Source organism: Oncorhynchus clarkii, chromosome 29, assembly GCF_045791955.1.
Source record: "Oncorhynchus clarkii lewisi isolate Uvic-CL-2024 chromosome 29, UVic_Ocla_1.0, whole genome shotgun sequence".
NCBI lineage: Eukaryota > Metazoa > Chordata > Actinopteri > Salmoniformes > Salmonidae > Oncorhynchus > Oncorhynchus clarkii.
Window position 1 is genome coordinate 37,064,433 of NC_092175.1, and position 24,951 is coordinate 37,089,383.

General features: G+C 44.6%; 1 protein-coding gene across 1 annotated transcript in view; it reads left to right on the forward strand.

The window, feature by feature from the left end:
- LOC139388427 (calcium-binding protein 8-like) overlaps positions 1–24,951 on the forward strand; it is a 62,998-nt gene that overhangs the window by 16,271 nt on the left and 21,776 nt on the right. Inside the window, exon 3 of the mRNA XM_071135082.1 lies at positions 11,170–11,313. Coding sequence (XP_070991183.1) covers positions 11,170–11,313 — 144 coding nt within the window. The remainder of the gene's footprint in view (positions 1–11,169; positions 11,314–24,951) is intronic.

The window sequence follows — 24,951 nt, forward strand, 5'->3', positions numbered from 1 at the left end:
AACTATGCCACTTTGTTTACATACTCATCTCATTTGTACATACTGTACTCGATACCATCTACTGTATCTTGCCTATGCTGCTCTGTACCATCACTCATTCATATATCCTTATGTACATATTCTTTATCCCCTTACACTGTGTACAAGACAGTAGTTTTGGAATTGTTAGTTAGATTACTTGTTATTACTGCATTGTCGGAACTAGAAGCAGAAGCATTTCGCTACACTCGCATTAACATCTGCTAACCATGTGTATGTGACAAATAAAATTTGATTTGATTTGATCTAGTGGAAGCCATAGGAACTGCAATCTGGGAGCTATTTATTTGAATATCCCATTGACAAGCATTGAAATGGACTGTGACCTCCAAAAAACTTTGTCCGGATGGATTTTCCTCTGGTTTTTGCCTGCCATATCAGTTCTCTTTTTCTCACAGACATTATTTTAACAGTTGTAGAAACTTCAGAGTGTTTTGTATCCAATGCTACCAATTATATGCATATCCTAGCTTCTGGGCCTGAGTAACAGGCAGTTTATTTTGGGCACGTCATTCATCCGAACTTCCGAACACTGCCCCCTAGCCCTAAGAGGTTTTTAATTACTAAATGTATATTCCTTTCAACCTTTTACCCAGATTTGCAAGGAAGCATATTTAATTTCTTAATTAAAAGAACCACCAGTCAGGAGGATACAGACATCTCAAGAGGTATGCATAGAGATGCAGAAAATTCAACATATGTTTTACACTAAGCATTGCAGGAAGAAGCTGAAAAATTATCCAACTTCAGACCACCCTCTAGCCATCCTCTCATACTTTGGAAACATTGTGATGGAAACATTGTGAGACACAAAGTAACAATAGCCTCTATATGATTAAAAGGATCTCAGTCCATCTGTTACTGGGCTCTCACCATCATCATTATCATTATTTACATCATTGAAATTCACCAAATCCTTTTGTTCATAAGCCCACTAGGCTACTCATTTGTTGTCATTAAATCTAATGAATAATAGAATGCAAAACACCATTGGGTGTTTGCGCCAGTAGCCCGGACTTGGTGTCCAATCGGATGCACAGAAACATTTTTATTTTATTTAACCTTTATTTCACGAGGCAAGTCAGTTAAGAAGAAATTATTATTTGCAATGACGGCCTATCACGGGCCAAACCCTAACCCAGACGATGCTGGGCCAATTGCGCGCCGCCCTATGGGACTCCCAATCACGGCCAGTTGTGATACAGCCTGGAATCGAACCAGGGTCTCTAGTGACGCCTCTAGCGCTGAGATGCAGTGCCTTAGACCGCTGCGCCACTCAGGAACCCAAACATAGAAAAACCTCAAATCAAATTAAATTTTATTTGTCACACGCGCCGAATAATACCCTGAAATGATTAGTTACAAGTCCTTAACCAATGATGCAGTTCATCCATTGACATGGTGCTTTCTCTGTTAATGAAATATTCTAGACGCCGCTGTAAATCAAGCAGATAATCAACATAGTGGTATTGGATTGGATCCACCGTGGATCACAACTGTCTTCACTGGCGCAACGAACGAGACTCCAAAATATTCTGGACATTCTTCCGAACACCATTTTCCCATTTTCTACATCAACTGCTCTGTCACAACAGCTGTTTGTTACTTGACTGTCATTAACAAAAATATTTCCTAGATCAGCTGATGATGGTAGACAATATCACTAGGCCTACCTACACCGTAAACCCCAAAGCATTTTTTTAAACTCAAATTCTTCTCGTATATTGTACTCAAAGTCAATGAAAGTCACTGATACTTAAACTGTTTATGTGATCGTCACACCAACTAAATTGTTTTAAGTTATGATAACAAATCAACTTTTTTTCCCAGCATACTTTAATGCAGGTACATTTTTTGGAATTGCTTTAATCTGTGTTTTTGCATGTACATTGAGTGATTGATTGATTAAATGTTATTCTACACGAAGAGAAATGTTTTCTAAACTAATCCATGTCATTTTTGCACCTGTTACCGAAATGGTTGTTTAAATTACTGTCGAATTGCTTAGATAGTTTCCTCCCACTGTTCTTAACCCTGGCAGTCATTATGGATAGACTAATGCTGGCTAGATTCTAATAGGAATTACACATCACTTTGCAAGCCACAATAATGTGATTTATTCCACAAACTTTCCCAATTGTTCCACCATGTATCTTCCAACCAGTATTTCTGGAAAACCTGGGAAATGTACCTGCATTTTGCAACCCTACTTGCAGGCCTGATGTGGCCTGTAAAACCATGAGTTTCAGACCACTTTATAAGGCCTTATGATATATGTAATGGTTCAATTATAGTGATAATATTTGCCTATGAACTCACTTGATGAACTGCAGAACTGAACATTATCGAATTCAGCAACCATGTCTCTGTCACTAATACAAAACAGTCACGGGTGGTAACTCTACAATTCAATCGAAAAGGCATGGCACACTGGGAAATTATTGGAGACGTGGCTTACTGGGGGCCTTAAATGTAAATATACCATCCTGTGAAAACAGCTGGATACCAAATGCGCAACAAGTAGCTAGGGCTGTTAGCCTATATTGAAGAACCATACATGTTAGGTGACTCTTTCGGTTAGAAGCATTCAATTTTGCAATCGCATAGGTTACATCAATTTGGATTTGTGTGCCCATGAAAACTGATTTCAGGCGTAGCCTAAAATATCAACATGAACATTTGATAAAGTGGTGCTGCCTTTAATAGCTTAAAACTAAATATCTCATAGACTCAGCAAGACTTTTGTCCCCGATGATGGCCCATAAGGGGGTCGGTGGGTTCCTTTAGGTATTCACGACTGATTAAAAATGAAGCTTTCAGAACATTCACACCTAGCCTACTGGTCATTCAGCTCACAGTCGTCTGGAAACTTTCCTACCAGTGCAATGCAGGTCAGTCACATTTCCGTCTCCTTTTCATAACGAAACAATGTACGCCTATTGATAAAGGTTTTACATAGGCTATTGGTACCAATCACTATAGCCTAATACTCCTCCAATTGATGGAAAGATTTAGTGTGCTGTCGACAAACATTCTTATTCTTAATTAAACCTTCTTATATTGAATATGTGCTCATGTTTTATTTATTACTTCGTGTTAGTAGGTTTATGGATGAACATTTTCAAGTCATTTGCCCAATCCTGTTTTATCTATTCTGTCCAAAAGGAATTTAACACATGCAAAATATCACCATAATCAGGCTGAGGCTATGAGACTGTTTTTTATTGTCATCTACAGCCTTTATATTAGACGTTATATCAGCCTTCAGACAGGTTTACACGAGTTTCCCTGCCGAGCCCCAGCCCACGTGTTTTCACACACAACCGTGGGGAAGTGCGCACAGGCAGGCGCGCTCTGGACGAAATACCTCCAAGGAACTGCATTCCCGCTGAAATATAATGCCTTGTGGCAGTGCTTCAGTCTCTCGAGGGGAGAGATAAAGAGGCAGTCTTTTAGCTTAATGAAAACCCAGAACAGTTTTCGGCACTCAACAATCAAATCATAGGCCTATTCAGTAAGAAACACAGGCTGCTGTTAGGTCCAACTATAGCTGGACATAAATCACAATGACACAGTGACTCCATTGTCGGCCAACACTGGCCATTGTCCTATATGAAATGTATAAAGGCAGACACCGAAATGGACCCTTTTAAGGGACGGTTCACCCAAATGACAAAATTACATATTGGTTTCCTTACCCTGTAAGTAGTCTATGGACCAGGTATGACAGCTTTTGTTTACCTGGCCACTGTTTCAAATGCAAACTTTTTTGATTTGTGACAGAAATCCAATGTAAGTCAATGGTATACAGTGCATTCGGAAAGTATTCAGACCCCTTCCCTTTTTCCATATTTTGTTATTCTGAAATTGATTAAATTATTGTTTTTGCTCATCAAGCTACTCACAATACCCCATAATGACAAAGCGAAAACAGGGTTTAAGAAAGTTTAGCAAAAAATAAATAAATAATATTTATGTAAGTATTCAGACCCTTTGCTATGAGACTCAAAATTGTACTCATGTGCATCCTGTTTCCATTGATCATCCTGGAGATGTTTCTTCAACTTGGTTGGAGTCAACATGTGCTAAATGAAATTGATTGGACATGGGCCTCCCGAGTGGCACAGCGGTCTAAGGCACTGCAGTGCTTGAGGCGTCACTGCAGACCTGGGTTTGATTCCAGGCTGTGTTTGGCGGGCCGGAATTTCCTCGTCCCATCGCGCTTTAGCGACACCTTGTGGCAAGCCGGGCGCCTGCAAGCTGACTTCGATCACCTGCCTGAAAGTGTTTCTTCTGACACATTGATGCGGGTGGATTCCGGGTTAAGCGAGCAGTGTGTCAAAAAGCAGTGCGGCTTGGCGGGGTCGTGTTTCGGAGGACGCATGGCTCTATACCTTCGCCTCTCCCAAGTCCATAGGGGAGTTGCAGCGATGGGACAAGACTGTAACTACCAATTGGATATCACGAAATGGGGGGAAAAAAGAGGTGAAAGTACAACAAAGCAAAACCAAGCCATGAGGTCGAAGGAATTGTCCATAGAGCTCCGAGACAGGATTGTGTCGAGGCACGGATCTGGGGAAGGGTACCAAAAAATGTCTGCAGCATTGAAGGTCCCCGAGAACACAGTGGCCTCCATCATTCTTAAATGGAAGAAGTTTGGAACCATCAAGACTCTTCCTAGAGCCGCCCGGCCAAACTGAGCAATCAGGGGAAAAAGGCCTTGGTCAGGGAGGTGACCAAGAACCCGATGGTCACTCTGACAGAGCTCCAGAGTTCCTCTGTGGAGATGGGAGAACCTTCCAGAAGGACAACCATCTCTGCAGCACTCCACCAATCAGGCCTTTATGGTCGAGTGATCAGGCGGGAACCTCTATTCAGTAAAAAGCGCATGACAGCCCGCTTGGAGTTTGCCAAAAGAGTACATTTAACTCACCTCATCGAGTAGACGTATCAGACAGGTAAAGGACATTCTCCTTAGCATCTATTAAAGAATGGCACCCCTTTCTCTTTCCCAATACAGTGCACTACTTTTGACCTTGAGCCCTATAGGCCCTGATCAGTGGTAGTGCACTACATAGGGAGTAGGGTGCTATTTGGGATGCATACATAAACAGGTGGAACGATACAGAGGCACTCTACCCCCTGCTGTATGATTACACATGTTAAATACCCTTTTTATTTTTTATTTAACTAGGCAAGCCAGTTAAGAACACATTCCTATTTACAATTATTTGTTCTTGGCCAAACCCGGGCCAAAGCTGGGCTAATTTTGCATCGCCCTATGGGACTCCCAATCACGGCCAGATGTGATACAGGGACTGTTGTGATGCCTTAGTCCGCTGCGCCACTTGGGAGCCCGATTACAAAATACAAAGACCTCTTCCTTTATTGTCGAGACGTTCTCCTCTTTTAAACAGTTTGATAGGATTTAGATTATTAAAGGGGTTGATAAGAGAGACATGCAATGAAACAGGTTGAATCACATAGAAGTTAACTGGGTGAAGTCAGACCGACATTGTCCTGATGGTCTGTTAAAATGACCTCTAAGCTATCAGTTGATTGACAGGTAATTAGGCAGGTGGACGGCTGCTTTGAGAGGGAGGCTGGAGTGGACTTAGAGGACAAATCCCAAATAATACTCTCTTCTGGATCCTAAATAGTGCAATACTTTCGAACCAGGACCACATAGGTGCCTCTACATGGCTCTACATTGTGTAGCTTATATAGGAAATAGGATCATATTTTAGATGCAGATATACTCCAGTCTATAGCTTCAGTCAGAACACCTACTGTACCTCTAATGATGGGGGAACAGGAAGTGGAGCTTCAGTCAGAATACCTACTGTACCTCTAATGATGGGGGAACAGGAAGTGGAGCTTCAGTCAGAACACCTACTGTACCTCTAATGATGGGGGAACAGGAAGTGGAGCTTCAGTCAGAGCACCTTCTGTACCTCTAATGATGGGGGAACAGGAAGTGGAGCTTCAGTCAGAACACCTACTGTACCTCTAATGATGGGGGAACAGGAAGTGGAGCTTCAGTCAGAACACCTACTGTACCTCTAATGATGGGGGAACAGGAAGTGGAGCTTCAGTCAGAACACCTACTGTACCTCTAATGATGGGGGAACAGGAAGTGGAGCTTCAGTCAGAACACCTTCTGTACCTCTAATGATGGGGGAACAGGAAGTGGAGCTTCAGTCAGAACACCTACTGTACCTCTAATGATGGGGGAACAGGAAGTGGAGCTTCAGTCAGAACACCTACTGTACCTCTAATGATGGGGGAACAGGAAGTGGAGCTTCAGTCAGAACACCTACTGTACCTCTAATGATGGGGGAACAGGAAGTGGAGCTTCAGTCAGAACACCTACTGTACCTCTAATGATGGGGGAACAGGAAGTGGAGCTTCAGTCAGAACACCTACTGTACCTCTAATGATGGGGGAACAGGAAGTGGAGCTTCAGTCAGAACACCTACTGTACCTCTAATGATGGGGGAACAGGAAGTGGAGCTTCAGTCGGAACACCCTCTGTACCTCTAATGATGGGGGAACAGGAAGTGGAGCTTCAGTCAGAACCCCCTCTACCTCTAATGGTGGGAGAACAGAAAGGGTTTTAATTGAACACCCTCTGTACCTCAAATGATGTGGGAACTGGAAGGGTTTTAACTGAGTGGAATCAGTAGAAAGGCTGTAGGTGTTATGTGTCAAAGGGTTCCCTCTGAAAGAAGTGTGACTCCCCCTAGGGTTGGTTAAATACAGGAAGTGACTGAAATAAACCACAACAGAGAGAGAGGGAAGAAGAAAGGTTGACAAAGACAAAGGAGCTTAGGGAGATGTGTATAGCATATTGAGACGGGTGGTGAGAGGAAGATTAGCTTCTGGGAGTTAAACACAAAGGCTCCGGCAGGAGAAAAGACTTGTTGTCAATATAAGGCTTATCCTTGTATCACGTCTGATTGTCTGATGTTGATTGTGTGGTGAATGTAAGAACGGAGCTGCAGGTCAAATATGGTAGTTATAGTTTTGTTCTTCTGTTCTTCCTGCTTTTTGTAATTAGAGGGAGGGAGGGAGGGAGGGAGAGAGGGAGGGAGGGAGGGAGGAGGGAGGGAGGGAGGGAGGGAGGGAGGGAGGGAGGGAGGGAGGGAGGGAGGGAGGGAGGGAGGGAGGGAGGGAGGGAGGGAGGGAGGGAGGGAGTGAGGGAGGGAGGGAGGGAGGGAGGGAGGGAAGCAGGCAGGAAGACGAGAAGACAAAATGAACGGAGCCATTGATAATGCATTTAATGAATGTTTGGGTAGCACTCCACATAATAATATTTTTTTATGAATTAGTAAATCGTTTCTTAATTTGTATTCCTCATTACTCCCACATTTGTATATGTAACCTAGTTATTTACACTTTTATAATAAAAATTACAAGTATTTAAAAACGATTCATCAGATCATTCATAAGATGCTTAATATAAGTATTTATAAACCATTTACTAATCATTAGTTAAGTATTTTTGTGTGGCTTCATAGAACGTGTGGGCTATTTATCATTTATAAATACTTTATACATGTTTTGAGTGATCAGTGTAAATTCTTGCAAAAAGATGGACATGCCATTGGTAGACATTCCAGCAGTACCTGATGCTCTTTAAGGTCTCAAAAAATATAAATGATTAAACAATAAGCACATACATAAAAAAATATATACGTGCATTTGGAAAGTATTCAGACCCCTTGAACATTTTGTTACGTTACAGCCTTATTCTAAAATGGATTCCAAAAAAATGTACTCATCAGTCTACACACAATACCCCATAATGACAAGGCAAAACCCAGGTTCAGAAATGTTTGCAAATGTACTAAAAATTTTTAAAAGAAATATCACATTTACATAAAGTATTCAGACCCTTTACTCAGTACTTTGTTGAAGCACCTTTGGCAGCAATTACAGTGTCGAGTCTTATTGGGTATGACGCTACAAGCTTGGCACACCTGTATTTGGGGAGTTTCTCCCATTCTTCTCTGCAGATCCTCTCCTCTCAAGCTCTGTCAGGTTGGATGAGGAGCGTCGCTGCACAGCTATTTTCAGGTCTCTCCAGAGATGTTCGATTGTGTTTTAAGTCCTGGCTCTGGCTGGGCCACTCAAGGTCATTCAGAGACTTGTCCCAAAGCCACTCCTGCGTTGTCTTGGCTGTATTGGAACATTAACCTTCACCCCAATCTGAGGTCCTGAGCGCTCCAGAGAAGGTTTTCATCAAGGATCACTGTGTACTTGCTCCGTTCATCTTTGCCTCCATCCTGACTAGTCTCCCAGTCCCTGCCGCTGAAAAACATCCCCACAGCATGATGCTGCCACCACCATGCTTCAACGTAGGGATGGTGCCAGGTTTCCTCCAGACGTGACGCTTGGCATTCAGGCCAAAGAGTTCAATCTTGGTTTCATGAGACCAGAGAATCTTGTTTGGTTGAGTGCTGCAGAAATGTTTGTCCTTCTGGAAGGTTGTCCCATTCCCACAGGGGAACTCTAGAACTCTGTCATGTTACCATTGGGTTCTTGGTCACCTCCCTGACCAAGGCCCTTCTCCCCAGATTGCTCAGTTTGTCCGGGCAGCCAGCTCTAGGAAGAGTCTTGATGGTTCCAAATGTATTCCGTTTAAGAATGATGGAGGCGGGCCTCCCGGGTGGCGCAGTGGTCTAGGGCACTGCATTGCAGTGCTAGCTGTGCCACCAGAGACTCTGGGTTCGCGCCCAGGCTCTGTCGGAACCGGCTGTTACCGGGAGGTCCATGGGGCGACGCACAACTGGCCTAGCGTTGTCCGGGTTAGGGAGGGCTTGGCCGGTAGGGATATCCTTGTCTCATCGCGCACCAGCGACTCCTGTGGCGGGCCGGGCGCAGTGCATGCTAACCAGGTCGCCAGGTGCACAGTGTTTCCTATGACACATTGGTGCGGCTGGCATCCGGGTTGGATGCGCGCTGTGTTAAAAGAAGCAGTGCGGCTTGGTTGGGTTGTGTTTCGGAGGACGCATGGCTGTCGACCTTCGTCTCTCCCGAGCCCGTACAGGAGTTGTAGCGATGACACAAGATAGTAACTACTAACAATTGGACACCACGAAATTGGGGAGAAAAGGGGGTAAAATTCAAGAATTAAAGAAAATTCTTGGGGACGCTGCAGACATTCTTTGGTTCCCTTCCCCAGATCTGTGCCTCAACACAATAGTGTCTCGGAGTTCTACGGACAATTCCTTCGACCTCATGGCTTGGATTTTGCTCTGACATCTGTGGGACCTTATATAGACAAGTGTGTGCCTTTCTAAATCATGTCCAATCAATTGAAATTACCACAGGTAGACTCCAATGAAGTGGTAGAAACATCTCAAGGATGATCAATGGAAACAGGATGTACCTGAGCTCAATTTCGAGTATCATAGCAAAGGGTCTGAATACTTATTTAAATAAGATATTTCTGTTTTTTATTCTTGATACATTTGAAAAAATTTCGAAACAACTGTTTTAGCTTTGTCATTATGGGGTATTGTGTGTAGATTGATGACATAAAATGTATCCGTAATTTAAATCATTTTAGAATAATAATGTAACAAAATGTGGAAAAAGTCAAGAGGTCTGAATAGTGTAACTTCAGACACACCTTATGCACACCTTGAGTAAAATAATAAAGTAAAATAGTAAAATAATATTTATGTCCGTAAATGCTAAAATAAGCATTTCTTGGGAATGACTTTTTTACCAAAACCAAAGTGTGGATTGCAGCAGTCACTCCTTAGAGCAGTTTCATTTCGTTTAACCCAGAACTAAAATCTTGCCTAATTTAGCCAGCTGCGTGATTCAATTCTTGGTCCATATGTCTTCAAAATTGGGAGTTCCAGTTTGGGAAGTCTCCACACTCGCAAAAGGAAACTCATCCAAAATGTTTGATATATTTCCTTTAACATCGTGTGTTGTGTGCTTATTGTTTTACCAAGTATAGGTTGTAGGCTATTTTTAGACCTTAAGGAGCATCAGGTATTGCTGGAATGTTTACCAATGGTATGTCTATCTTTTAGTGAGAAATTACACTGGTCACTCAAAACATTTATAAAGTATTTATAAAGTATAAATAGCCCACACTTTAGGTGGGGCCACACAAACAAATACTTAAAGGTCACAACAGTCAAAATCAAGTTTTTCATGAAATGGGATGATATTTGTATGAAACCAGATCAAAGTATGACGACCAAAGTATGAATATGACTGTTGCTTCTATATTGATAAAGTTTGATCATAAAGTTACTGGTCCCCTCCCCCATGTCAAACACCTAGATTCAGGAGGCGGGATAATTAAGGGGATAGGATGACATCACCCTAACTCTCATTTTAATAGACCAATGGTAACATAATATTCTCTTAAATAATTTACATAAGCACTGCCTTATAACCAACATCGGAGAAGGTGTGTTTTTGCGGAAGGGCGTGGTTTATATAGATAGATAGCTACTCTACTGGTGCCAAAGTTTGGCTGTAAGGTGTCAGCAAATATAATTCAAGTTTACACTATTCATCTATGGCAAAGATGCTTAAATATGTTTCCCTTTTCATCTGTGTCGGGTGTTAGCTAGTTACGGGCTATCTAGGTCTTCATCTGTGTCGGTTGTTAGCTAGTTACGGGCTATCTAGGTCTTCAGCCAGCATGGAACAAAAGGGAGGGAAAGGTTGTTTGTCTGTCTGTATGTCTGTCTGTCTGCGTGTGTGTGCCTGTCTGTCTGTCTGTCTGTCTGTCTGTCTGTCTGTCTGCCTGCCTGCCTGCCAGCCTGTGTGTGTGCCTGTCTGTCTGTCTGTCTGTCTGTCTGTCTGTCTGCCTGCCTGCCTGCCTGTGTGTGTGCCTGCCTGCCTGTCTGTCTGTCTGTCTGTCTGCCTGCCTGTGTGTGTGCCTGCCTGTCTGTCTGTCTGTCTGTCTGTCTGTCTGTCTGTCTGTCTGTCTGTCTGTCTGTCTGTGTGCACATTCATGCGTGTATATTTGCATGTGTTCATGCCTGAGTTAATGCCTGTGTTAATGCCTGTGTTCATGTCTGTGTTCATGCCTGTGTTCATGCCTGTGTTAATGCCCGTGTTCATGCCTGTGTTCACGCCTGTGTCCCTGTGCAGAGATCCGGGAGGCGTTCCGGGTGCTGGACCGGGATGGGAACGGGTTCATCTCTAAGCAGGAGCTGGGCATGGCTATGAGATCCCTGGGGTACATGCCCAGTGAGGTGGAGCTGGCCATCATCATGCAGAGACTAGACATGGATGGTGAGGCACATACAGAGAAACACAGAGACACACACACTTATCATACACATGCGCACACACACACACACACACACACACACACACACACACACACACACACACACACACACACACACACACACACTCACAAAAGGCTTATCATAAACATAGAAACAGAGACAGACACAGTGAGTCTTTAATTATTTAGATCAGCTTTAATATTGCAGATCGATTGTGTCTTCCATCAATGAAATTGTCTGCATCACTTCCAATCCCACATATATCTTTTAGGAGAAAATATATATATATATATTCACAACTGAGCAAGAGGATAAGTGCACTAGAGTGTCTAGTCTAAACAGACGCCTCACAAGTCCTCAACTGACAGCTTCATTAAATAGTACCCGCAAAACACCAGTCTCAATGTCAACAGTGAAGAGGCGACTCCGGGATGCTGGTCTTTCTTGGCAGAGTTGCAAAGAAAAACCATATCTCAGACAGGCCAATTACATTTTTTTCCAACTGCTTACACACGTTTTCAAAACTGTCTCCTTTTTTCAAAACTCTACACACAATTCCCAAAACCGCACACACAAAACGCAAAATGCCTCACATCTCATTCAAAATGTAACACTGCATTCAAAATGCCATAAACACATGTCAGAATGAAGCATTTGCAACAAATGGCAAACACTGCTTTCATAATAGTACATTTCTGGATAAACAATGTAAACACTGTTGTTCTAAATCTAAAGCTCTTTGGTCTTTCATAGGCTTATATCTACATTTCAATACAATGTTCTACAGTGAAAGTAATCTGCTGAGAGGGGTAACAAGTACACTGTAAGCACCAATGCAATGTAGAAACAGAAAATATTTATTAGGCCAAACATTACTGTTGTATACAGTAGCATACAACAAAACCATAAACATATGTAAACCAAAATTATATTCTTTAGAAGACAGTAAATGTCACGGCTTCTATGAGTAGTGGGTGGAGAAGTCAGGCGCAGAGAGCAGGGTAGTTCACAAGATGTGGATTTTTAATTTTGCAAAAACCCAGAGAGACGGTCACGCCACACACACAAGGGCTCGTAAAAACCCAGTCCAAACAACAGGACGAAACTGACTGGAAAAATAAATACCACAAAATAATCACACACCATAAACAGAAATTCGTGACAGTACCCCCCCCCCCTCCCTCCCCCCTGACGCACGGCTCCGGGTGGAGGCGGTGGAAGTCCCTCAAGAGGGAAGGATCCAAAATGTCCCCCACCGGTACCCAGCACCTCTCCTCCGGACCGTATCCTCCTCAGGACTTTAAATGGCCCCACACACTGCAGCCCCAGCTTCCGGCAGGGCAGGCGGAGGGGCAGGTTTCGGGTCGAGAGCCAGACCCTGTCCCCTGGTGTGAACACAGGGACCTCACTGCGGTGGCGGTCAGCGCTCTTCTTCTGCCGTCCACCGGCCTGCTTGAGAGAGTCCTGGACTGCCCGCCAGATCTCCCTAGAGCACTGTACCCACTCCTCCACCGCAGGAGCTTTGGTCTGACTCTGATGCCACGGAGCCAGGACCGGCTGGTAGCCCAGCACGCATTGGAATGGCAACATGTTCGTGGAGTTCTGGGCCAACTCCGCCCATGGGACGTACCTCGCCCATTCTCCTGGCCGGTCCTGGCAATACGACCTCAGAAACCTACCCACTTCCTGGTTCACTCTCTCCACCTGCCCATTACTCTCGGGGTGATAACCAGAGGTCAGGCTGACGAGACCCCCAGACGCTCCTTAAATGCCCTCCAAACCCGGGACGTGAACTGGGGACCTCGATCAGATACGATGTCCTCACGGGGTGCCGGAAGATGTGGGTAAATAGAGCCTCCGCAGTCTGTAGGGCCGTAGGGAGACCAGGCAATGGGAGGAGACAGCAGGACTTAGAGAACCGATCCACAACGACCAGAATGGTAGTGTTCCCCTGAGATGGGGGAAGATCAGTAAGAAAGTCCACCGATAGATGAGACCAGGGCCGTTGTGGAACCGGGAGGGGCTGTAACTTCCCTCTAGGTAGGTGCCTAGGAGCCTTACTCTGGGCGCACACCGGACAGGAGGAGACAAAGAGCCTCACGTCCTTGGCTAAGGTGGGCCACCAGTATTTCCACCTAAAATCCCGCACTGTCCTCGCAATCCCCGGATGACCTGAAGAAGGTAGTGTGTGAGCCCACCAAATAAATTGATCACGGACACCAAGTGGCACGTACCTGAGACCGGTCGGACACTGTGAAGGCGCAGGTTCCAACCGCAACGCCCGCTCGATGTCCGCATCCACCTCCCATACCACCGGAGCCACCAGCCTAGAGGCTGGAAGGATGGGAGTAGGATCGATGGACCGGTCCATAGAGACGGGACAGCGCGTCAGCCTTAGTGTTGAGGGAACCTGGTCTATGGTAAATCTAAATTGTGTAAAGAACATGGCCCACCTAGCCTGACGCGGATTCAGTCTCCTCGCCGCCCGGATATACTCCAGATTGCGGTGGTCAGTCCAGATGAGGAAAGGGTGCTTAGCCCCCTCAAGCCAGTGTCTCCATACCTTCAGGGCTTTTACCATAGCTAGCAACTCCCTGTCCCCCACATCATAGTTCCACTCCGCCGGACCAAGCTTCTTAGAAAAGAAAGTGCAGGGGCGGAGCTTCGGTGGCGTGCCCGAGCGCGGAGACAGCACGGCTCCAACCCCAGCCTCGGACGCATCCACCTCCACTATGAATGCTAACGAAGGGTCCGGATGCGCCAACACGGGCACGTCAGTAAACAGCTCCTTCAACTGGTTGAAAGCTCCATCTGCCTCGGCCGACCACCGTAGACGCACCGGCCCCCCCTTCAGCAGTGAGGTAATAGGCGCCGCCACTTGGCCAAAACCCCAGATAAACCTCCGGTAGTAATTGGCAAACCCTAAAAACCGCTGCACCTCCTTTACCGTGGTCGGAGTCAGCCAATTACGCACAGCGTTAACGCGGTCACACTCCATCACCACCCCCGAGGTGGAAATGCGATAACCCAGGAAGGAAACGGCTCGTTTGGAGAACACACATTTCTCAGCCTTGACGTATAGGTCATGCTCCAGCAGTCGCCCAAGTACCTTGCGTACCAGGGAGACATGCGCGGCGCGTGTGGCAGTATAGATCAAGATGTCATCAATGTATACCACCACACCCTGCCAGTGCAAGTCCCTGAGAATCTCATCTACAAAGGATTGAAAGACGGCTGGAGAATTCTTTAACCCATACGGCATGAAGAGGTACTCATAGTGGCCTGATGTGGTACTAAACGCTGTTTTCCACTCGTCTCCCTCCCGAACACGCACCAGATTATACGTGCTCCTGAGGTCCAGTTTTGTGAAAAAAGGCGCTGCATGGAATGATTCAACCGCCGTTAGGAGTGAGGTGTGGTAGCGGATAACTAAATCCCACTGTGATCGAATTTAGACCTCGATAATCAATGCACGGACGCAGACCTCCCTCCTTTTTCTTCACAAAAAAGAAACTCGAGGAGACGGGTGACATGGAGGACCGAATGTACCCCTGTCTCAGAGATTCCGTGACATATGTCTCCATAGCCAACGTCTCCTCCTGTGACAATGGGTACACTCCTGTGACAAAGTGCAGCGTTCTCCTGGAGGTTTATCACGCAATCCCCCCCGTCGATGGGGTGGTAATTTGGTCGCCTTCATTTTACAAAAAGCGATAGCCAAATCGGCATATTCTGGGGGAATGCGCGCAGTGGAAACCTGGTCTGGACTCTCCACCAACGTGGCACTGATGGAAACTCCTATACACCTACCTGAACACTCCTCTGACCACCCCTGAAGAGCCCCCTGTCTCCAGGAAATGAGCCAGCCAGGGAATCTCCAACACCACTGGAAACACAGGTGAATCAATCAATAAGGTAAAAACTGATCCGCTCCCTATGATCCCCCTGCGTTACCATGTCCAGCGGAATCGTGGCCTCCCTGACCAGCCCTGATCCTAACCGTCGGCTATCTAAGGAGTGCACGGGGAAAGGTGGGTCTATCTGCACCAACGGAATACCCAACTTACAAGCGAGTCCGCAATCCATAAAAATCCCAGCTGCGCCTGAATCGACTAGCGCCTTATGCTGGAGAGTGGGAAAAAACGCAGGGGAAAAAAATAAAAACATGTGACCAACAGGGAGCTCTGGGTGAGTTTGGTGCCTACTCACCTGGGGTGGCCGAGAAGTGTTCCGCCTGCCATCTCGACTCCCAGACGGACTCTTCCAGCACCGGTCCGAAGTGTGTCCTCTCCGGCCGCAGTAGGTGCAGGAGGAGCCTCCTCCTCCGGTCCACCTAGATGCAGTCCTCCTAGATGCAGCTTCAGAGTTGGAGCGGGAGGGCTGGGAGGTGGAATTGACAGGACCCCCTCTGAACGCCCGCGGGCAGCCAGCAGGTTGTCCAGTCGGATCGACATGTCTATAAGCTCGTCGAAGGAGAGTGTGGTGTCCCGACAAGCTAGCTCCCTGCGGACGTCCTCCCGGAGGCTGCATCAGTAGTGGTCCATCAGGGCCCTGTCATTCCACCCCGCACCAGCACCCAAGGTCCGGAACTCCAAGGCGAAGTCCTACGCACTCCTCGTATCCTGTCTGAGGTGGAACAGGCGCTCACCCGCCGCTCGGCCCTCCGGTGGGTGGTCGAACACGGCCCGTAAACGGCGGGTGAACTCCGGGTAGTGGTTCCGAGCCGGGTCTGGGCCGTTCCAGACAGCGTTGGCCCATTCCAGGGCTCTATCCGTCAAACAGGAGACGAGGAGGCTCACACTCTCCTCACCCGAGGGAGTCGGACGCACGGTAGCCAGGTAGAGCTCAAGCTGGAGCAAAAAACCCTGCCACCCAGCCGCATCTTCATCGTACTCCCTCTGGGGCGCGAGACGCAACGCGCTGGAACCAGACGATGACGTGGGAGGAGTGGGTTGTGTCGTCTGTGGGGGAGCTGGGGTGGATGTCGGGTGACCACTCCTCTCCCATCGCTCCATCCTCTCCATCATCTGGTCCATCGCTGAACCGATCCGATGGAAGATGTGATGTAGGACAGACTCCTCCATTGATGGAATAGGGGTGGTCGCTGCTCCTGCTGACTCCATAGTTGGTACGGGCTTCTGTCACGGCTTCTGTAGTGGGTGGAGAAGTCAGGCGCAGAGAGCAGGGTAGTTCACAAGATGTGGGGGGGGGGCAGTCACCAGTTCTAAGCTACGCTTCATCTCTTCTCCGGCCTCTTCTCCGGCCTCTTCTCCGGCCTCGGTCTGGCCACAATACTTCGATACGTTTTCTCTTGCCAAACATCGAGGGAAGTATCTCCTAGCATGGCGTATCCAACCTTGGACAGAGGCAACCTCTATGTCCCCACATGTGTCCTCCATTGCCTGGAGAAGAGGCATTCGGGCATAGGGTTGGCGATCATACACTTTCCAGCGCCAGGCTGAGAAGAATTCCTCTATGGGATTTAGAAAAGGTGAATATGGGGGTAGGTACAAAACTACAAATTGTGGATGGGTGGCAAACCCGTTTTGGACCAGAACTGCCCGGTGAAAACTAACATTGTCCCATAAAACCACAAATCTAGCAGGGTCCTGATCTGGACCAGGGACAAGCATTGTGTAAATTGCATCCAGAAAAGTGAGCATATGTTGTACGGAAGCCAACCTGAAGCCTACCTCATCCACATAAATAAATTAATGGCGAATTACAAGGGCATTCAGCTCCAATACTCTCTGTAACAGACAAAAGGATATACAGATGAGTAAATATGGTATGTCTGAAGTACTGGAAGTAGTGTTGCATACATACCTCTACAAAGTCATGTCGCATATTCTTGACTCTGTCAGAGTTCCTCTCAAATGGCACCTTGTAAAGTTGTTTCATCGTTATTTCATCGTCACTCAGTGCCGTTGGAGGATGCGTTGTATGGTCGACAGGCTTACAGCATTGATGTTGTTAAATATGGTATCATTATTCAAGATATGCTTTCTTATCTCTCGAATCTTAATTGCATTGTTGACCAAAACCATATTTCTAATTGCAGTCTCTTGTACATCTGTAAACAAGCGTCCTCGTCCTCCATGATGTCTTTGCCTTTCCACTCTGTACAGAATTCAAACACAGTATGTGTTCAGCATAGGAACTGTAAACAATGTACAAAAAAATGTAGTACAGCATGATAGCCAACCTCATTCATTCAATGCAGTGCAGTAAATGGATGGATGGCTTAGAGTTCATGTTAATGCAATACTATGCAGTCATACGTATTTTACAGTACATTACTGTAATGCTAAAATAGTCATTAGATAGTTGCATACTTGTTCTCATTTCTGAAGGTTCGAATTATGGACGCCACTGTAAATCGACTCAAGTTGGGCTGGACTCTCAGTCCAGCCTCTCTCATGGTCAAACCGTGGTTGATCACATGATCAACAAGTGTTGCCCTAATCTCATCAGAGATGGCTCTCCTTCCTTCTCTTCTTTGCCCTCATCCTCTTCTTCCTCTTCCTCTTCCTCTCCCTCCTACTCCTCTTGCTCTCTGTCCATTGTTGGCATCCATTGTTCAAAACAGGTAATCTGACCTTTGACCCATTTATAGGCCTATACTACAGACTCATATCAAACATCTCCAATCTAAAATCAAATCTAGAGTCGGCTTTCTATTCCGCAACAAAGCCTCCTTCACTCACGCCGCCAAACTTACCCTAGTAAAACTGACTATCCTACCGATCCTCGACTTCGGCGATGTCATCTACAAAATAGCTTCCAATACTCTACTCAGCAAACTGGATGCAGTTTATCACAGTGCCATCCGTTTTGTTACTAAACTACCTTATACCACCCACCACTGCGACCTGTATGCTCTAGTCGGCTGGCCCTTGCTACATATTCGTTGCCAGACCCACTGGCTCCAGGTCATCTACAAGTCCATGCTAGGTAAAGCTCCGCCTTATCTCAGTTCACTGGTCACGATGGCAACACCCACCCGTAGCACGCGCTCCAGCAGGTGTATCTCACTGATCATCCCTAAAGCCAACACCTCATTTGGCCGCCTTTCGTTCCAGTTCTCTGCTGCCTGTGACTGTAACGAATTGCAAAAATCGCTGAAGTTGGAGACTTTTATTTCCCTCACCAACTTCAAACATCTGCTATCTGAGCAGCTAAACGATTGCTGCAGCTGTACATAGTCTATCGGTAAATAGCCCACCCAATTTACCTACCTCATCCCCATACTGTTTATATTTATTTACTTTTCTGCTCTTTTGCACACCAATATCTCCTGTACATGACCATCTGATCATTTATCACTCCAGTGTTAATTTTCAAAATTGTAATTATTCGCCTACCTCCTCATGCCTTTTGCACACAATGTATATAGACTCTCTTTTTTTTCTACTGTGTTATTGACTTGTTAATTGTTTACTCCATGTGTAACTCTGTGTTGTCTGTTCACACTGCTATGCTTTATCTTGGCCAGGTCGCAGTTGCAAATGAGAACTTGTTCTCAACTAGCCTACCTGGTTAAATAAAGGTGAAATAAATAAAATAAAAATAAAAATAAAGCAGTGATTGGTTAGTGATCAGTTAAGCTATTCGTGTTTGCACATGTGAGGAGTGTGTCTGTGACCTGGTGAATAAGTGTAGCATTTAGTTGTGTTTGGAAAAGGAAAGCAAGTCACTTCCTGTTAGATTTTTGTGTTTTAGGTAGAGAATTGTGTGTAGTGTTTTGAAAAAAGTGTTTTATGCGATTGACAACTGAGTCAAAGGCTGAGAAATAGCTTATGGTTTTTGGATATTTGGTGTGTAGTTTTGCACTTTGAGTGAGAGGTTTCAAAAATCGTGTGACATGAAAAGATTTTGTGTGTAAGCAGTTGGAAAAAACTTTTAAAGAAAAGATTAAGATGGGCAAAAGAACACAGACACTGGACAGAGGAACTCTGCCTAGAAGGCCTGCATCCCAGAGTCGCCTCTTCACTGTTGACATTGAGACTGGTGTTTTGCGGGTACTATTTAATGAAACTGCCAGTTGAGGACTTGTGAGGCGTCTGTTTCTCAGACTAGACAATCTAATGTACTTGTCCTCTTGCTCAGTTGTGCACCGGTGCCTCCAACTCCTCTTACTGTTCTGGTTAGAGCCAGATTGTGCTGTTCTGTGAAGGGAGTAGTACACAGCTTGATTTCTTGGCAATTTCTCGCATGGAATAGCCTTCATTTCTCAGAACAAGAATAGACTGACGAGTTTCAGAAGAAAGTTCTTTGTTTCTGGCCATTCTGAGCCTGTAATCGAACCCACAAATGCTGATGCTCCAAAATCTCAACTAGTCTAAAGAAGGCCAGTTTTATTGCTTCTTTAATCAGAACAACAGCTTCAGCTGTGCTAACATAATTGCAAAAGGTTTTTCTAATGATCAATTAGCCTTTTAAAATGATAAACTTGGATTAGCTAACACAACGTGCCATTGGAACACAGGAGTGATGGTTGATGATAATGGGCCTCTGTACGCCTATGTAGATATTCCACTATAAATAGTCATTTACAAAAACAAGGACATTTCTAAGTGACCTGGCCAAGATAAAGCAAAGCAGTGCGACAAAAACAACAACACACAGTTACACATAAACAAATGTACAGTCAATAACACAAAAGAAAAGAAAAATAGAAAAATCTATGTACAGTGTGTGCAAATGTAGAAGAGTAGGGAGGCAATAAATAGGCCATAGAGGTGAAAATAATTACAATTTAGCATTAATACTGGAGTGATAGATGTGCAGATGATGATGTGCAAGTAGAGATACTGGTGTGCAAAATAGCAAGAGGGTAAGTAATAATATGGGGATGAGTTAGTCGGGTGTGCTATTTACAGATTGGCTGTGTACAGGTACTGTGATCGGTAAGCTGCTCTGACAGCTGATGCCTAAAGTTAGATGGGGAGACATAAGTCTCCAGCTTCAGAGATGTTTGCAATTAGTTCCAGTCATTGGCAGCAGAGAACTGGAAGGAAAGGCGGCCAAAGTAAGTGTTGGCTTTGGGGATGACCAGTGAAATATACCGGCTGGAGCGCATGCTACGGGTGGGTGTTGCTATGGTGACCAGTGTGCTGAGACAAGGTGGGGCTTTACCTTGCAAAGGTAAAGGATTACCTGGAGCCAGTGGGTTTGGCGACTGGTATGTAGTGAGGGCCAGCCAACGAGAGCATACAAGTCGCAGTGGTGGGTAGCCTTATCAGAAGTCACATAATCAGTTAAATATAGTCCACCTGTGTGCAATCTAAGTGTCACATGATCTGTTACATGATCTCAGTGTATCTCAGACCTGTTCTGATTGGCCCCAGAGTCTGCAACACCACTAAGCAAGGGGCACCACCAAGCAAGCGGCACTATGAAGACCAAGGAGATCTCCAAACAGGTCAGGGACAAAGTTGTGGAGAAGTAGAGATCAGGGTTGGGTTATAAAAAAATATCTGAAACTTTGAACATCCCACGGAGCAGAATATGGCACCACAACAAACCTGCCAAGAAAGGTCCGCCCACCAAAACTCACGGACCAGGCAAGGAGGCCATTAATCAGAGACGCAACAAAGCAACCGAAGATCACCCTGAAGGAGCTGCAAAGCTCCACAGCGGAGATTGGAGTATCTGTCCATAGGACCACTTTAAGCCGTGCACTCCACAGAGCTGGGCTTTACAGAAGAGTGGCCAGAAAAAAGCCATTGCTTAAAGAAAGAAATAAGCAAACACATTTGGTGTTCACCAAAAGACATGTGGGAGACTCCCCAAACACATGGAAGAAGGTACTCTGGTCAGATGAGACTAAAATTTAGTTTTTTGGCCATCAAGGAAAACGCTATATCTGGCGCAAACCCAACACCTCTCATCACCCCGGGAACACCATCCCCACAGTGAATCATGGTGGTGGCAGCGTTATGCTGTGGGGATGTTTTTCATTGGCAGGGACTGGGAAACTGGTCAGAATTGAAGGAATGGTGGATGATGCTAAATACATGGAAATTCTTTAGGGAAACCTGTTTCAGTCTTCAAGAGATTTGAGACTGGGACGGAGGTTCACCTTCCAGCAGGACAATGATCCTAAGCATACTACTAAAGCAACAGTCAAGTGGTTTAAGGGGAAACATTTAAATGTCTTTGAATTGCTTAGTCAAAGCCCAGACCTCAATCCAGTTGAGAATCTGTGGTATGACTTAAAGATTGCTGTACACCAGCAGAACCCATTCAACTTGAAGGAGCTGGAGCAGTTTAGCCTTGAAGAATGGGCAAAACTCCCAGTGGCTAGATGTGCCAACACATACCCCAAGAGACTTGCAGCTGTAATGGCTGCAAAAGGTGGCTCTACAAAGTATTGCCTATTTTGGGGTGAATAGTTATGCACACTCAAGTTGTCTGTTTCTTTGTTATATTTCTTGTTTGTTTCACAATAAAAAATATTTTGCATCTTCCAAGTGGTAGACATGTTGTTTAAATGAAATGATACAAACCCTCAAAAAAATATATTTTAATTCCAAGGCAACAAAATAGGAAAAATGCAAAGGGGGATAAATACTTTCGCAAGCCACTCTATCATAATTTGGTTGTAATCCAGAAAGGTTAGAAAAAGTATCCAAGTTGTGGATTTAAATGGCACCTTTTTAAGCCCTGGATTTCCATTCCCTTGATATTATTGCTGGATATGATTTTAATAGCTAACATTTCGATGGCCATTTAAAATAGATATGCAGATAGTGGACAACCTTGTTTACTCCTCTTGACAGTTTAAAACTTTCTGAGAAGTAGCCATTATTTACTACTGTACACCTAGGGATACTATACATGATTTTCAACCATTTCATAAGAGATTCTCCAAAATTGAAATGTTCCAGGTATTTATATATTAACTCCAGTCGTAATTTATCAAAAGCCTTTTCAATGTCAGCTATGAATAGCAGGCCTGGTTTCCCAGATTTTTCATAGTGTTCTATTGTTTACAGTACTTGCCTTATATTATCTCCAATGTATCGTCCATGTAAAAAACCTGTCTGATTAGAATGAATAATGTCCGACAATACCTTTTTAATTCTACGCGCTATACATTTTGCTAGAATTTTTGCATCACACCACTGAAGTGTAAGGGGCCTCCAACTTTTTAAATGGACTGGATCTTTCTATTAACCACTTGTATCCTGTTTCAGTAATAATGATATCAGACCTTCTTGTTGAGTGTCTGACAATCTACCATTTACATAGGAGTGTTTAAAACATGCTAATAACAGTCCACTGAGTATATTTAAAAAAAGTTTGGTATACCTTAACTGGTATGCCATCCAGCCCTGGAGTTTTCACGGACTTAAAGGCTTTAATTGCATCAAGAGGTTTCTCCTCTGTAATTTGGCTTCATATGAGTCTTTCATGTTTTTCATGTTCATTTTATATGAATAGAAAAACATCCATACAATTAGCTTCGGTTAGTGAAGATGGAGACTGAAACGAAAACATATGCTTCAAGTACTTTGATTTCTATTTTAAAATATAATTTGGTGAATCACAGGTGACTCCATCATTTGTAACAAGTTTCCGTAAATTATTTTTGGTAGCATTTCAACGTTGAAGATTAAAAAATAATTTGGTGAACTTTTCCCCATATTCCATCCAGTTCGCTTTATTTTTTATAATATATTACACTGGATCTTTCTTTAATAAGTTCCTACATTTCTTTTTGGTTTTCCTCTAACTTATTCTGTGCCTCTATGGTACCGTTTTTATAGCTATCTAACTGTACTGTTAGTCCTTCAATTTCCTTTGTTAATATGGACTCTTTTGACCTAAATTGCTTTTGTTTTAGAGATAATTATAACAATTATAACTGGCTATACTTATTTCACCATTTACCATAATGAGATACAGGTTTGAAATCAATTTATCATAATATATGTTTGTAAATGTTCCATTAAAAGAGTACCGTAGTGATTGAGTGTCCATGTAACTCTACCATGATATTTGCATTGCTACTAAGTAACCCTCCAATTGGTCCCCACTATTCCACCTGCTAAAGCCCCTCCCCCATTCCTAGTTGGGTTGTCATCGACAACCGGCAGACCACCCCCGTCCCCCAGGATCCCTAGGCCCCCCGGAGAAAGACCGGGACCCATCCTTCGAAAAAGAGCACACCCACTGAACAGAAGCAGATCAACCGCCAAAAACATCTCCAATACTCTCACCTCAATTTGCTTTATATATATACCAAAAATCTCACGTATCTTAATCTCCATCATTAACAATTAATATGCCTAATAATGTTGACAGTTCATGAAAAGGATTGTTACACATAACCAAGATTGTTACCTGTAACCAGGATTGTTACCTATAACCAGGATTGTTACCTATAACCAGGATTGTTACCTGTAACCAGGATTGTTACCTATAACCAGGATTGCTACCTGTAACCAGAATTGTTACCTATAACCAGGATTGTTACCTGTTACCAGGATTGTTACCTATAACCAGGATTGTTACCTGTAACCAGGATTGTTACCTGTAACCAGGATTGTTACCTATAACCAGGATTGCTACCTGTAACCAGGATTGTTACCTATAACCAGGATTGTTACCTGTAACCAGGATTGTTACCTGTAACCAGGATTGTTACCTATAACCAGGATTGCTACCTGTAACCAGAATTGTTACCTATAACCAGGATTGTTACCTGTTACCAGGATTGTTACCTATAACCAGGATTGTTACCTCTAACCAGAATTGTTACCAATAACCAGGATTGTTACCTGAAACCAGGATTGCTACCTGTAACCAGGATTGTTACCTATAACCAGGATTGTTACCTGTTACCAGGATTGTTACCTATAACCAGGATTGTTACCTCTAACCAGAATTGTTACCAATAACCAGGATTGTTACCTCTAACCAGGATTGCCATTACATTACATTTTTGTCAAGCAATTATTGTGATTAATCCTATATTGTCCCTAACAGCAACAGATGTGGGATACACACACACGCACGCACGCACACACACACACACACACACGCACACGCACACGCACACACACACACTCAACACCTTTCCCCCACAATCATCCATAAAGTCAGATGCTCAACGGTTGTTACATCCCAGAGCCCAACTCAAGAAATGACCTGATTTATGAATGCATATACAGTTACAGCTGTTTGAGAAAGCATTCAAGATTGAGCAGAAATAGTCAAAAATGTGAGATTTAATTAAACAAAGTCAAGTCCTAGGTGATGGAGATTAGATCCACCCCCCTTCCCCTGAAACACACACACGCAATTGCCCCGTTGTGACCATTTTCTCCAACATCTCTGTGCAGTCAGACCTTTAATGATTTTGTGCCACCAGGGCCAAAATAATATGACCCGTCTCTGATTGTCCGAGTGTGGCCCCATCCCCATGGGTTACTGCAGCTAGTGTTGCCTGCACTGCCAGTGCCTGGGTGGGGGCACCCCACTGGGACTCCCACCGGCTAGGTATAAGGTCATCAAGGTTCTCATTAGCAGCTTTGAGAATTTCCTTGTATATTATGCTCTCCCATCAGGGGGCTCTGGCTTTGTAGAACCAACCCTGCCAGACAGGCTCAGAATCTTAAAGGGGCAGTGT